At 43.5% G+C, this 15448-nt stretch overlaps 1 protein-coding gene across 2 annotated transcripts; it reads right to left on the bottom strand.

The window, feature by feature from the left end:
* Positions 1 to 1300: 1300 nt before the first annotated feature.
* On the bottom strand, positions 1301 to 14568 carry LOC124015468 (xaa-Pro aminopeptidase 1-like). 2 transcript variants are annotated; one of them, XM_046330665.1, is made up of 21 exons: positions 14416 to 14434; positions 13434 to 13481; positions 11405 to 11529; positions 11007 to 11070; positions 9874 to 9978; positions 9526 to 9618; positions 9236 to 9379; positions 8970 to 9065; positions 7914 to 7995; positions 7534 to 7744; positions 5723 to 5812; positions 5547 to 5597; positions 5346 to 5404; positions 4178 to 4255; positions 3993 to 4064; positions 3136 to 3196; positions 2957 to 3026; positions 2683 to 2856; positions 2389 to 2465; positions 2136 to 2234; positions 1301 to 1658 (listed from the first exon to the last, which is right to left on the bottom strand). In XM_046330665.1, the coding sequence occupies exons 2-21, from the start codon at positions 13441 to 13443 to the stop codon at positions 1539 to 1541; spliced, it is 1881 nt and encodes a 626-aa protein (XP_046186621.1). In that variant the 5' UTR covers positions 13444 to 13481; positions 14416 to 14434; the 3' UTR covers positions 1301 to 1538. The 2 variants fall into 2 exon arrangements, with proteins under 2 accessions (XP_046186621.1, XP_046186622.1); XM_046330666.1 differs by lacking the exon at positions 13434 to 13481 and having other exon boundaries at positions 14416 to 14568.
* Positions 14569 to 15448: the final 880 nt, after the last annotated feature.

The following is a 15448-nucleotide window of genomic DNA, read 5'->3' on the forward strand; positions in this document are numbered from 1 at the left end:
ATAGCAAATTAGCGATTACATTCTTTTATTGACAAATTCAACACTCTCTCGTTGACCTCCATAAAACAAAATATTCTTGTAAATAAATTATTTTCGTGGACAGATTTTGGGTGGAGTAAAACCTGTCACAGTCACAGGAGGTAAGGCTTGTTGTACTACAGTACCCATAATTCCCTATACTTCATATATCTAAGTAAAGAGGCTCTACATCATCTCCTGTCACGGTCGCAGGTCATCTGTCTCTGGGTCATGTTTATATCTCTGGCTTACAATTACCTCTCTGAGTCATGTTGGCATCCTCAGCTAAAGTCATCTTAGTAATGACTCTCACTCATTAGCCTACATTGGAGCAAACAAAATATTTGGTAATTGAATATGATGCTTAAATTACATTGAACCTTTGAAGGTTGTTTTGGTGACAAACCTAGAAGTGTAGCCCAGAGGAGGCTGGTAGAAGGAGCTATAGGAGGCCAGCTCAATGTAGAGGCTGGAATGGAATTAATGGAACGGAGTCAAAACACGTCATTTCCCTGTTTGATGCGTTTAATACCTTTCCATTTATTCCATTCCAGCCATTACATTACAATGAGCCCGGCTTCCTCTGGCGTAGCCTTTTCCTCACTGTACGACTCCACATTTAACACAGTAGAACAGTGACACTCCATGGACATATGATGAAACTGAATGGTCTTTTACTGCAAAAGTTTTTACCATGTTGGTTTACCATGTTGGTGTGCACACAAAATAATGGACATTTTAATGCCAGACAGAACATGGTAATGACCAGACAGAACACAGAAAGTCCCACAGTTCCCTGAAAGAGCATTATATCTTTTCCCACCTCCAGGCTGTCGAAGAGGGCCCATATGTATGAGAGTGCTGTGCTCCGTGACGTACCAGTCAACCCGGTGGACATCAGAGCTGTCAAGAGATCCGCCAGTTTCAGAAACCCTCTCTCATTCTTCAGAAAACAGGAAGCATCTAAGGACAACTCCAGAATCTACTACATCTACAGTAACCCTCTACCCATAGGGCTGGAGGAAGAGGACAATATCCAGAATATCACCCCTGGTGGATCGAAGGAGCAAGAAGAGCTAACCTTTCAGGACTACGCCAATGATCCCAATAGTGGTATCATCCTGGACCCGCCCAACTTCTACATGCAGCTCTAGAGCAAGGTGGCATGTTCCACTTCATGGGGGGTGTTTGATTTTTTTTGTCCTATTCAAGTTTGTATTTTGGGAAAAACATTGTCTAAAGTGGATGAACTTTGATGAAGTTATTTGGAAGTTGTGAACGATCCTTTTTTCCACACTTGGATGTTTATTGAATCGCCATAAAACAGTTCAGACATGGATGGTGATGATGCTTTAGAAAAGAGGCATAGCGTGAAATACACAGAGACCAGAACCATAGATAGTAGCTTCTCAGAGAAAATATCAAAACAAAAGGTTATCATCACTGCTGAGATGAGCGATCAAAATTGTACTCCTGGGCAATACAATTGAATTAAATAAGGGTCAGTCACAGAATAGCCTTCAGGCGATTGGCTGGGTTTCCCTGATCAGCCAATCCATGGCCTCCTTGCGGCCCTGCCTCTCCAGCTCTGCTCCAATCGTCTCCCGGCACTGCCTGTGGTACTCGTTCACCCAATCACGCTGCAGGAAGAGAGAAGAGAGTCACACACAGAGTGATAACATACAAAATGGCAGAACTATTACTAATCGATTTCCCCGGTTTCAAAGGGCACCCGTGGATATTTCCTGAAGACCTCCTTATACATGATCTTTGTCTCCTATGGCAAAGCTGATTTGAAACTGAAAGATTGTTTTATTTCTGGTCTACTACGTGTCACTTAATTCCACCAAACAATACAGTATTTCTACATAAGTTTCAAGGGCTGTTTAAATTTTAGAGCTGCATAATGATGACTTTTTAAAATGAGAAATAAATGAGTGCTTTATTTTAGTATAAATAAATGAGTGCTTTATTTTAGTATAAATAAATGAGTGCTTTATTTTAGTGTAAATAAATGAGTTCTTTATTTTAGTGTAAATAAATGGATGACACCTCCTAAAGAAAGTGAAGTGTGTTTGGTAAAATATGAATTCCAAAGAATGGGGACCAAGACTGACCTCTTTCTGGGTGAGAAGATCTGTGTTTACCATCTTGGCTTGGATGGGGACCAGAGTGAGAGGCTCAAACGTCAAACTGCCCTTGTTCCTGTAGTTGTACTGAGCACACAGACACAAAGGTCACATGGTCTTCACTAGCCTTCACACTTCATTTTACACGTAGTCAGTCAATCTGTCTCCATAAACATCAATACTCATTCTTCACTCTATACACACTTCACTTCATTTCATACTTATTCAGTCAATCTCTTACCTTGGGTTTTGCTGGCACCACCAGAACAACGTTTTCAATTCGAATGCCAAACAAACCGTCCTCATAGTACCCAGGTTCTGAGGAAAGGAAGGAGACACGTTCAGGTATGTGTGAGAGAGAAACAAATAGAGACGGAAAGAAACAGAGAGAGAAATAGTTCAATTGTCTGTGTGTTTGTGTATGCATGCATAATAGTTAGTAAGTGTGTGTGTGTATGCGTTCCTGCATGTCTGTGTGTGTCTGCATGCATGTACGTGAGTCTGTGTACGTCCATATGTGTGTGAGTGTACCCACCATCGCTGACAATCATGCCTGCCTCCAGGGGCTCGTCGGCGAAGGTCTTGTAGGAGATCCCACAGGGTCCCTCGTGGACATTGAGGAAACATCCCACCCCGTGGCCCGTACCATGAAGGTAGTCCAGCCCAGACTCCCACAGCGCCTGGCGGGCAAACGAGTCCAGCAGGTGGCCTAAGGGTGGAGGGGGGAGCGGAGGTTTACATTTCACATATTAGTCATTTAAAAACAAACACTGGCAACATTGAGTACTCCACAAACAACAAGGTCTCACCTTTGGTTCCGTTGGGGAAAATGGCAGCGCTGACAGCTATATGTCCCTTCAGAACATAGGTGAAGGTTTCCTGAGATACAGAGAGAAAACCTATAGGTCACTGAACATACCACTGGGACTTTCCTTCTGTCATATGCTGTAGCAGGTCATGAGAGGAGAGGCATATGGATAATTGTTACCTTCTCATAAGCAGAGGGGGACCCAAAGTGCATGGTGCGGGTGACGTCTGTTGTTCCATCACTAGAAAACACCAGAATTTATGAGAACAATAGGTTTTATTTGTAACGTGTTTTTCTTATGTGTCACATTAATATGTATTACATGTAGCATTATGTGTAGCATTATTACATGTAGGATTATGTGTAGCATTATTACATGTAGGATTATGTGTATCATTATCACATGTAGCATTGTGCAGCATTATTACATGTAGGATTATGTGCAGCATTATTACATGTAGGATTATGTGCAGCATTATTACATGTAGGATTATGTGCAGCATTATTACATGTAGGATTATGTGCAGCATTATTACATGTAGGATTATGTGTAGCATTATTACATGTAGGATTATGTGTAGCATTATTACATGTAGAATTATGTGTAGCATTATTACATATAGGATTATGTGTAGCATTATTACATGTAGCATTGTGTAGCATTATCACATGTAGCATTGTGTAGCATTATCACATGTAGGATTATGTGCAGCATTATTACATGCAGCGTTATGTGCAGCATTTTCACATGTAGCATTATGTGCAGCATTATCACATGCAGGACTATTTGCAGCATTATCATATGTAGGATTATGTGCAGCATGATCACATGTAGGAGTATGTGCAGCATTATCACATGTAGGATTATGTGCAGCATTATCACATGTAGGAGTATGTGCAGCATTATCACATGTAGGACTATTTGCAGCATTATCATATGTAGGATTATGTGCAGCATTATCACATGTAGGAGTATGTGCAGCATTATCACATGTAGGATTATGTGCAGCATTATCACATGTAGGATTATTGCTTACATATACTGGGCTCCAGAGTCGAGGAGGTAGATTTCGTTTAGAGAGAGAGTTCTGTTGGTTTCAGGAAGGGGTCTATAGGACAACAAAAATAAGTACATAAATACAAAATAAGTTATCAAAAACATGATTATAGACAACTCTACATTAATTACAGTGTAATAAAGTTCTACAATAAACAAAGGAACCTGTAATGAATGATTGCTCCGTTTGGTCCAACACTGGAAATGGATGGGAAGCTGAGTCCGACAAAGTCTTTCTGTTGGCTGAAACCACATAAAATACATTAATATTTATGTGTGTATGTAAGCAATAAGGACTGAGGGGGTGTGGTATATGGCTAATATACCACGGCTGTGGGCTGTTCTTAGGCACGCATCGCAGAGTTGGAGGTACATACAGTTCCTAATTGTTTCAATAGAGGGAGTTAAAATGCTAAATATCCCTCTCATGCAAAAGCCTCTGACTCACTGGGAATATCCCAGTTACATACTCCTCGTGTCCGCTCTACTCTCTCCTCGTCTCCTTCTCAAAACCTATTGGATGAGAAAGCCAGAGATCCCTCCCCTATGACCTTCTCCTCCAATGTGTTTTGAGAAAGAGATGAGAGAGCTGTATGCAATTGTCCTATTCTTTGAGCTTCAGAAATGATTTTTCCCAGTGTAGTGACTGCAGGGAACAGAGACAATCTGAATCTAAAGATCCAGTGTAGTGACTGCAGGGAACCGAGACAATCTGAATCTAAAGGTCCAGTGTAGTGACTGCAGGGAACCGAGACAATCTGAATCTAAAGATCCAGTGTAGTGACTGCAGGGAACTCAATCTAAAGATCCAGACAATCTCAATCTAAAGATCCAGTGTAGTGACTGCAGGGAACTGCAGGGAACCGAGACAATCTCAATCTAAAGATCCAGTGTAGTGACTGCAGGGAACCGAGACAATCTCAATCTAAAGATCCAGTGTAGTGACTGCAGGGAACCGAGACAATCTCAATCTAAAGGGAACCAGTCTAAAGATCCAGTGTAGTGACTGCAGGGAACCGAGACAATCTCAATCTAAAGATCCAGTGTAGTGACTGCAGGGAACCGAGACAATCTCAATCTAAAGATCCAGTGTAGTGACTGCAGGGAACCGAGACAATCTCAATCTAAAGATCCAGTGTAGTGACTGCAGGGAACCGAGACAATGACTGATCAGTGTAGTGACTGCACCAATCTGAATCTAAAGATCAGTGTATCTCAAACCGAGACAATCTAAAGATCCAGGATCATCAGTGAAGTTGGAGAGCAAACATCAGAGACGTTGTTGTCACATAGCTTCATTATTTTATGGTTGAAGTGAAAAGTAGAACCCCACCTGCGTAACTCCTCGGCCTTATCTGCTGCGGATATCTCAGTCACTGTGCCTTTTGGAATCTAGAAAACCAAAACCACACAGTACATGACACGCAGTCATTGCAACACTCACAGCCAAAAGGTCTGCAATCATAAAAGTGTAATACTACTTTCAGCTACAAAACTACTGGAAATTACATTTAAAAAAGTACATATAAAGTACCTCTTTTTCCAACCAAGCGAAGAGCTCACAAAGGGCGACAGCATCCTTGATCTGTGGTTAAAGGAGAAAAAGTCCAACAGGATCAATGGCTGGTTGATGATACAATTATGGTGATTTGATGATGTGTAAAATCAAAGTAAATAATTGTAAGGGTCAAAAGGTTAAAGGTAACTCACATGGGCCATTTTCATCCCTTGAATCTCAGTGGCGTTCTTGACAGCTTTGGCGAGGCAGAGAGGAGTGTAGGGGATAGGAGACCGGTGGGCCTGTGGGACAAAACAGAACAACAAAGCAATGAATTAGTAGGTACCTGATGCTACACATATCATTTGACTAAATAGGCCTACATGTAAACTCAGCAAAGAAAGAAACGTCCCTTTTTCAGGACCCTGTCTTTCAAAGATAATTCGTAAAAATCCAAATAACTTCACAGGTCTTCATAAAGGGTTTAAACACAGTTTCCCATGCTTGTTCAATGAACCATAAACAATTAATGAACATGAACCTGTGGAATGGTCATTAAGACAATAAGGTCACAGTTATGAAAACTTAGGACACTAAAAAGGCCTTTCTACTGACTCTGAAAAACACCAAAAGAAAGATGCCCAGGGTCCCTGCTCATCTGCATGAACGTGCCTTAGGCATGCTGCAAGGAGGCATGAGGACTGCAGATGTGGCCAGGGCAATACATTGCAATGTCCGTACTGTGAGACGCCTAAGACAGACAGGGAGACAGGACGGACAGCTGATCGTGTAAACAACAGCTGCACAGGATCGGTACATCCGAACATCACGCCTGCGGGACAGGTACAGGATGGCAACAACACCTGCCCGAATTACACCAGGAAAATACAATCCCTTCATCAGTGCTCAGACTGTCCACAATAGGCTGAGAGAGGCTGGACTGAGGGCTTATAGGCCTGTTGTAAAGGCAGGTCCTCACCAGACACCACCAGCAACAATGTCGCCTATGGGCACAAACCTACCATCGCTGGACCAGACAGGACTGGCAAAAAGTGCTCTTCACTGACGAGTCGTGGTTTTGTCTCACCAGGGGTGGTGGTCGGATTCGCGTTTATCGTCGAAGGAATGAGCGTTACACAGAGGCCTGTACTCTGGAGCGCTGATCGATTTGTAGGTGGAGGGTCCGTCATGGTCTGAGGCGGTGTGTCACAGCATCATCGGACTGAGCTTGTTGTCATTGCAGGCAATCTCAACGCTGTGCGTTACAGGGGAAGACATCCTCCTCCCTCATGCGTTACCCTTCCTGCAGACTCATCCTGACATGACCCTCCAGCATGACAATGCCACCAGCCATACTGCTCGTTCTGTGCGTGATTTCCTGCAAGACAGGAATGTCAGTGTTCTGCCATGGCCAGCGTAGAGCCCGGATCTCAATCCCATTGAGCACGTCTGGGACCTGTTGGATCGGAGGGTGGGGTCTAGGGCCATTCCCCCTAGAAATGTCCAGGAACTTGCAGGTGCCTTGGTGGAAGAGTGGGGTAACATCTCACAGCAAGAACTGGCAAATCTGGTGCAGTCCATGAGGAGATACACTGCAGTACTTAATGCAGCTGGTGGCCACACCAGATACTGACTGTTACTTTTGATTTTGACCCCCCCCCTTTGTTCATGGACACATTATTCCATTTCTGTTAGTCACATGTCTGTGGAACTTGTTCAGTTTATGTCTCAGTTGTTGAATCTTATGTTCACACAAATATATACACGTTAAGTTTGCTGAAAATAAACGCAGTTGACAGTGAGAGGACGTTTCTATTTTTGCTGAGTTTATTAACAAAAGTACTTTACATTGTTTGGGGGTAACTCATCCCCATCCCACTCATTCTACCAATGTGACACAGCCATGCACAGTGGTCATTTTGTGCCTGACTACACAGTCGCACTCTCTCACCTTGGGAATAACCTGCATGAGCACCCACTACAGCCATTTTGTGTCAGGAATTACACAGTCGCACTCTCTCACCTTGGGGATGACCTGCGTGAGGGCGCAGCTGGCTTTGTCGCTGATCCACACCTTCTCCTTGGGCCCCAGGGAGGCACACACAGCCTGCAGCTCTGTGAACACAGACTCATAGGGGGCAGTCTGGATGCTAAGCTCCACCTTGGAGGGCGTGTCCAGCTGAAGGTGCTCCCTCACCGTCGGCACGGCCAGACGTTTGATGTCCACGAAAAGCCTAGGTGGGGTCAGAGGTCAGATTCATGACCTACTTCTCATGGGAGATCAAAGTATGCTGTGAATTCTATACTGTGTCAGAGAAAGGACAGTCGGGAAAGAAAGTAAGTAAAGTGTTTTTATTTTATTTTAGATTAATTAAGGTGCTTTTAGGATTTAGGTGCTTTTACCTGATTGTGTTCATTCCAACGATGGCGTACGCAAAGAAAACAGGGTTGTACTCGATGTCAGAGCCACGGAGGTTGAACAGCCCTGGGAAGAGTAACACAGTTAAAACACACTACCACTTTACACCTGTTTGGTGGGAACGATTTTTCCTGTTCTCCTTCAAAAAATTCAGTAATGTATGTAAGCATTTCATTGTAAGGTCTACTACACCTGTTGTATTCGGCACATGTGACAAATAAAATTTGATTTGGATTTTTATGTAGTGGTTTGAATCTTGTAAACAGCTATTTAACAATGTGTCTTCTGCTGAAAATAAATGAGCTAGCACTGTGTTATTATTAATATGATCCTAATCATTATTATTATTATTATTAATAATTGTATTATGATGTATTATTATGATGATGAGGTTACCCTCCTCACCCTCTAGGGAAGAAGCCCAGACAAACCCCCTCATTTAGTCACATTAGTCCAAAAGTGACTGGATGACTGCAATCAACATCAACATTGTCCTCCCTAATTAACAAACACTCTGGCCAGCCAATCAGCTCTGAGAGCTCTATAGGCTTGTTAGGGCCAGCTAACGAGGTGCTCAGACAGGCATCTACAGGGACACCCGTACAGCCTCAGGGTTCTTGGATCGTGATCAGAGGGTGTCGTGTCTACCTCACAGGGTTATGCAACCTAACTGTTTGGTGAGGTCATTCAATAATGTCCTGTAGGTCTACTGGTTGGGCAGATGTTTGTTCCAGCCCAGCACTAACACACCTGATTCAACCCATCAACTACTCTTCAATCAAGACATTTGATTAGGCTGTCATTGTAAATAATAATTTGCTCTTAACTGACTTGCCTAGTTAAATAAAAATGTGTTGAATCAGGTGTGCTAGTGCTGGGTTGGAACGAAAGCCTGTGCACCCTGTACCTCGACATGACCAGGGTTAGTGAGTTGGTGATATTTTATATGGTAATTCCAACGACTGTTTAGGGTGAATTATATAGGACACATTTCTCTGTGCTGTGTTATAGTAACTATATAAGTATGAAGGGAATCATACATGCAATCTCATCCAGCGCCGTGGCAACGAACCAAGAGATCTTCCTCTCGGCCATCTTGGATCTCAGAGCGGTCATCTTGTCCTGCCAGGTCAGACCTGGAACAGAGGAGGACCTGGATTAACTGTGAACCATTGATAAGGAAGATGTATCAACAACATTGTACACACATGAACAGCTACTACCTTTCAACCAATCACAGGATAGGATACATAACACCTCTAGAACGTTGAATAGGTCAATAATGGCTCCAAGCGGTACTACCGACCCGTGAACCCCAGGCCCAGGGTGAGGAGCTGAGTGGAGGGTCTGGTTGGACGGTCCATCCAGATGGCATCTATCAGGTTGTCTTGAACAGCCACCAGGGAGTGGCCTGCACTGGCCAGGGCCTTAGACATGTTCTTCCACTGGTCTGGATGGAACAACAGACAGGTCATGTAACCATAGTCAGCACCAAAATGGTAGATACTTAGCACTGGAAGTATAGTACACAACATGTGCTACATCATTATCACTGTGTTACTGTGTACGACGTAAGAGATGTGGAACTCTACGGACCAGCAGCAATGATCCAGGGGTCCACTCCTACTGTCGAGTTCTCAGGCAGCACACTGATCAGCCAGTCTTCCTGGCTAAGTGTCTCCTTCAGACCTGGTGACAGGAAACACCCGCAATGAGCCAAAAAGTACTGACACATCTCACAACAGAGTCGACGGACCCGTGTGTAGGATGTCTTATCAAGAGAAGCATCGGACAATCTATGCTACAGTGGTTAAGGGCATTTCTTTTAAAGTTTTAACATTAGATGCAGAAGAAACCAACTTCCACTTATACTACCTTCAACTAGGTGTCTTCAGATGCCATATCCATTCAAGAACTAAGAGTGTTGTTGTTGTTGTTGTTTACCCATCTTCATGAGGGTCCAGTTGTTGTCCATCTGCTGGCTGGCCTGGAGGAAGTACCGTCCGTCTGTCCACAGGGCCGCATGCTTCTCTGTTACTATGGCCGTGCCTGGAGACATGTCATCAAACAATCAAGGCTACATATCTGTTCTCTGTTACTATGGCCGTGCCTGGAGACATGTCATCAATCAATCAAGGCTACATATCTGTTCTCTGTTACTATGGCCGTGCCTGGAGACATGTCATCAATCAATCAAGGCTACATATCTGTTCTCTGTTACTATGGCCGTGCCTGGAGACATGTCATCAATCAATCAAGGCTACATATCTGTTCTCTGTTACTATGGCCGTGCCTGGAGACATGTCATCAATCAATCAAGGCTACATATCTGTTCTCTGTTACTTGGCTGCCTGGAGACATGTCATCAATCAATCAAGGCTACATATCTGTTCTCTGTTACTATGGCCGTGCCTGGAGACATGTCATCAATCAATCAAGGCTACATATCTGTTCTCTGTTACTATGGCCGTGCCTGGAGACATGTCATCAATCAATCAAGGCTACATATCTGTTCTCTGTTACTATGGCCGTGCCTGGAGACATGTCATCAATCAATCAAGGCTACATATCTGTTCTCTGTTACTATGGCCGTGCCTGGAGACATGTCATCAATCAATCAAGGCTACATATCTGTTCTCTGTTGCTATGGCCGTGCCTGGAGACATGTCGTCTTAATAGCTGATTCTTAGTCATGTCTTTCGTTGTCACTATGCTACTGTTCAAAGGTTGTCAAGCAAGGCTACAGAACTGTCCTGTTTCTATGGCCAGATTTCATTTTATTATCAACGTGTCCAATCTCTGACCCTAATTCAATACAAGCAAATGTCTGTCTATATTATTTACAGATGCCCTGTTCTTTCTTAGGGCGTATAAGTTCACTGTTATAATCAAGGTGTGCATTTATGGGAAATGACAATACAACTTTCCTGGTATTGTATGAAGTGTTGATTTCATCTGGTCTGACATGACCAAGGCTAAGATAAGTTTGTCTTTGTGTATTCACTGGTGTTCTCGCCATATCAGCCTCCTTTATAACAAGGGAACTAGATCCTGACACAAGTACACACACACAATACCTGCGGAGCCATTGAAGCCACAGATGAATTCACGTCTGCAGTCACATGGTGCGATGTATTCACTCTGTAACGAGAAAGAGAGAGAGATCAGATCCAGCAGTAATCAGGTATAACTGGTCCCCTAGCAGTTATTATAACATCTTAATTTTTCCCCTCTTCACATCACGACTCAAGACCAGAGAGAGAGAGGGCATAAGGGAGGGATGAGGTTTAGAGAGAGAGAGAGAGAAAAAGTGAAAGATGTGGAGATGGAGAGGACCCTGCTAGAAAGTCACATTGTCCATTACTAGAGGTCAGGCAGACTTATACTCACTATTGTTTAGTATTTCTAATGAATAATTCTGTGTGTGTGTGTGTGTGTTCTTGCATGCGTGCGACCGTGTGTGTGTGTTCAGTACCTGGTGTGCGTCTCCAGAGGGGACAATGTAGGCCTGGATGGGCTCAGCGATGTACTTGGTGTTCCTCATGGCTTGCCGTAGCTGCCGCAGCAGCTCCACTGTGATCTTGGGAGACATGGCAGCGTCTAGGGAGAGATACACAGGCGGTAAAGCCATAACAGACGAACTGAACAGGCAGCCCAAGAATGGGACTCCGGAGGGATCCACAGTCACAGTATGCTCCTGCCTCCCCTCTCGAGTAGGTTAGTTACAGTTACAGTATGCTCCTGCCTCCCCTCTCGGGTAGGTTAGTTAGTTACAGTCACAGTATGCTCCTGCCTCCCCTCTCGAGTAGGTTAGTTAGTTACAGTCACAGTATGCTCCTGCCTCCCCTCTCGAATAGGTTAGTTAGTTACAGTCACAGTATGCTCCTGCCTCCCCTCTCGAGTAGGTTAGTTAGTTACTCACTGCTCCTGCCTCCCCTCTCGAGTAGGTTAGTTAGTTACAGTCACAGTATGCTCCTGCCTCCCCTCTCGAGTAGGTTAGTTAGTTACAGTCACAGTATGCTCCTGCCTCCCCTCTCGAGTAGGTTAGTTAGTTACAGTCACAGTATGCTCCTGCCTCCCCTCTCGAGTAGGTTAGTTAGTTACAGTCACAGTATGCTCCTGCCTCCCCTCTCGAGTAGGTTAGTTAGTTACAGTCACAGTATGCTCCTGCCTCCCCTCTCGAGTAGGTTAGTTAGTTACAGTCACAGTATGCTCCTGCCTCCCCTCTCGAGTAGGTTAGTTAGTTACAGTCACAGTATGCTCCTGCCTCCCCTCTCGAATCACAGGCTCCTGCCTCCCCTCTCGAGGTAGGTTAGTTAGTTACAGTCACAGTATGCTCCTGCCTCCCCTCTCGAGTAGGTTAGTTAGTTACAGTCACAGTATGCTCCTGCCTCCCCTCTCGAGTAGGTTAGTTAGTTACAGTCACAGTATGCTCCTGCCTCCCCTCTCGAGTAGGTTAGTTAGTTACAGTCACAGTATGCTCCTGCCTCCCCTCTCGAGTAGGTTAGTTAGTTACAGTCACAGTATGCTCCTGCCTCCCCTCTCGAGTAGGTTAGTTAGTTACAGTCACAGTATGCTCCTGCCTCCCCTCTCGAGTAGGTTAGTTAGTTACAGTCACAGTATGCTCCTGCCTCCCCTCTCGAGTAGGTTAGTTAGTTACAGTCACAGTATGCTCCTGCCTCCCCTCTCGAGTGCTCAGTCACAGTATGCCTGCCTCCTCTCGAGTAGGTTAGTTAGTTACAGTCACAGTATGCTCCTGCCTCCCCTCTCGAGTAGGTTAGTTAGTTTCAGTCACAGTATGCTCCTGCCTCCCCTCTCGAGTCAGTTAGTTTCAGTCACAGTATGCTCCTGCCTCCCCTCTCGAGTTAGGTTTCAGTCACAGTTAGTTTCAGTCACAGTTACAGTATGCTCCTGTTACAGTATGCTCCTGCCTCCCCTCTCGAGTAGGTTAGTTAGTATCAGTCACAGTCACAGTATGCTCCTGCCTCCCCTCTCGAGTAGGTTAGTTAGTTTCAGTCACAGTTACAGTATGCTCCTGCCTCCACTCTCAAGTAGGTTAGTTAGTTTCAGTCACAGTTACAGTATGCTCCTGCCTCCCCTCTCGAGTAGGTTAGTTCATCTGTCTCAGTCACAGTTTTACCTCCACAGATACAGGGGTTTAAACCACGATAGAGTAACTGAACAGGCACACCATGGCTGAAGATGCTCCCTCAGAACGAGGCTACACACAGCAGTGTAATACAACTGGAATGACCCTGGTTTATATCGACTCTACCATTGGAGCATGCTTTTGTGACACAGTTGAATTCCGTGGGGCACCGGGCCAGAAGGTGCCTGTTTCGTTACCTTGGTGCCAGAATTGGACCATGTATAGCCTAAACTAGAATCGACATCCTACAAAATGATAAGGAATAATAACATAAACGCTTCGTTTAACATGCCGGACAAACTAAACATATATGTTATTTATTATTGTGAACTCAAACTATTAAAAATGCAATTACCTGAGCCCATGTTGTCTTCAGCCGTCTATGAGATATCTGACAAATAGCCTGTTAACGTGGGGCTCAAAGTCTTAGTCTGCACCTGGATCTTTAACCTTGCTGACTCAGACAAACTCAGGGTTAAATATTAACAGATTATGATTATTATCTTTGCTGCAATTGCAAACTATTCAATTACCCTTAGGCCTGAATGCTGCCTTTATACAGTATACTTTGATCATGCATCAAGGTCTAAGAAACCCATCTACAAAAAGGCATTTCGTGAGATCGTGATTTTGAAAGATTTGACATACTGTAAGGTGTATAATATCAGTGGTTTCATTTCAGGCCGTTAAAGGAATAAAATCATCCCATATTATTGATGGGGTAGTTTTATTCATCGATGCCAGAAGGGGCGTCATCCAATCGCCTCAACAAAGCCACCGCCGAACTCACGGATTGGCTGAAACCTACATGCGATGTTGTTTACCATTTGAGAACAATTATTTGGGAAGTTCGCTGGCAACAAGTGGTGGGACACTGGTGAGCTAATTAAATTGCTAATTGAATGATTCCAACTGGCATAATTGTGTTAAATCAATGCAGTTATTTTGTCGCAGTTTGGATAGGTGTGGCATTTCATCAGGTTACTGTGGGGGATATTCAATGGAAAAGTTACTTTGAGCAAAATAATACGAATTTCTTAGCCAATATTGTATATATTTCATCAGAGTATGAGTCACACGTTGTTCATAGCTGTAGTAGTTAACACATTGTACATATATTTTCTACAAAAAAAATATTCGTGGGCTTTGCCTATCTTGCTAGCTAGACAACATTAATGTGGCTACGCGAGTAGCATGTAGCACGCGAGCGTCTTCCACATTACAACCACACGATATTCTCTATTCATTGCTTTCTTGCATCGGGCAACTGAACCCCCGATAGAAAGTTTGTTAACACCATGCCAGTTTAATAAGATAACGTTAAATTGTACATTTACCTTAGAAATGCAATTCTGTCGTTTAAAACACTATTTTATGCAGCTATGCCTTGTGTTAGTTTACAAAACAGTAGGCTGCCATTGAATCCTTGACGTTTCTGGTCACGTGACACGAGCTTCTTCCAATAACCACACGGAGATGAGACTCGCCTCCCTTTAATTCAAAATACAGCGGCTCAAGTAAACAACAACATGTATGAACCCGTATGTAGCCTACGTCCCTGCATAGGAGCAAAATGCCTATAGAAATTTCACGTTTTCAATAATTCGTATTTATCCAAATATATGTTTTCATCATCACATATGATTTTTATGGTTACTCAATAAAAACATATATGCAAGACTTCGAAATTCACCTTAAATGGGAATGTGGCAGTTTAATACATTAATGCATGAGAAAACAATGCATACATACAATGGGACACATTTGCAAACATTTACAGCATCTCTTTCCTTCAAATTGTATTTTTGATACAGTAATTGGACAGGGAAGGGCAATGAACAATTGTTGCTCTATTACGTTTGCTTTGATGTTCTGGATATTGGGCTGAAACAGTAAACTCAGTCATATTTACCCAAATGTGGAATATTTACAATATAGTACAGGAAGTTGGCATCTAAAGTATATATATTTTTTATATCTAGGATTTAAAAAAACAGATAAACAAAAAAATGCTTGCTTCAAGAGCAAATTCAAACCCACACCATTCAGACCAATGACAAAAAGATCATCAAAATATAGACTTCATTGCAGTTTAGAAAATAGGAATATTTGACAGTTCCAGTGTTGATTCAAAGTGAGGGTTAGGGCTATGCCCAAATGGCACCCTATTCCCTATATAGTGCACTACTTTTGACCAAAGTCCAAGTATTTGCTTGGTAAAGCCCCGCCTTATCTTAGCTCACAGGTCACCATAGCAGCACCCACCTGTAGCATGCGCTCCAGCAGGTATATTTCACTGGTCACCAACAAAGTCAATTCCACCTTTGGCCGCCTTTCCTTCCAGTTCTCTGCTGCCAATAACTGGAATTA

Source organism: Oncorhynchus gorbuscha, linkage group LG26 (assembly GCF_021184085.1).
Source record: "Oncorhynchus gorbuscha isolate QuinsamMale2020 ecotype Even-year linkage group LG26, OgorEven_v1.0, whole genome shotgun sequence".
In the NCBI taxonomy this organism is placed as follows: Eukaryota; Metazoa; Chordata; class Actinopteri; order Salmoniformes; family Salmonidae; genus Oncorhynchus; species Oncorhynchus gorbuscha.

Excerpts from the sequence above, each read along its gene's own strand:
- LOC124015468 (XM_046330665.1), bottom strand. Across the intron at positions 5,598-5,722 it reads AAGGGATGAAAATGGCCCAT|ATCAAGGATGCTGTCGCCCT; the intron begins GTGAGTTACCTT and ends CTTTAACCACAG. Across the intron at positions 2,466-2,682 it reads AGGCATGATTGTCAGCGATG|AACCTGGGTACTATGAGGAC; the intron begins GTGGGTACACTC and ends TCCTTTCCTCAG.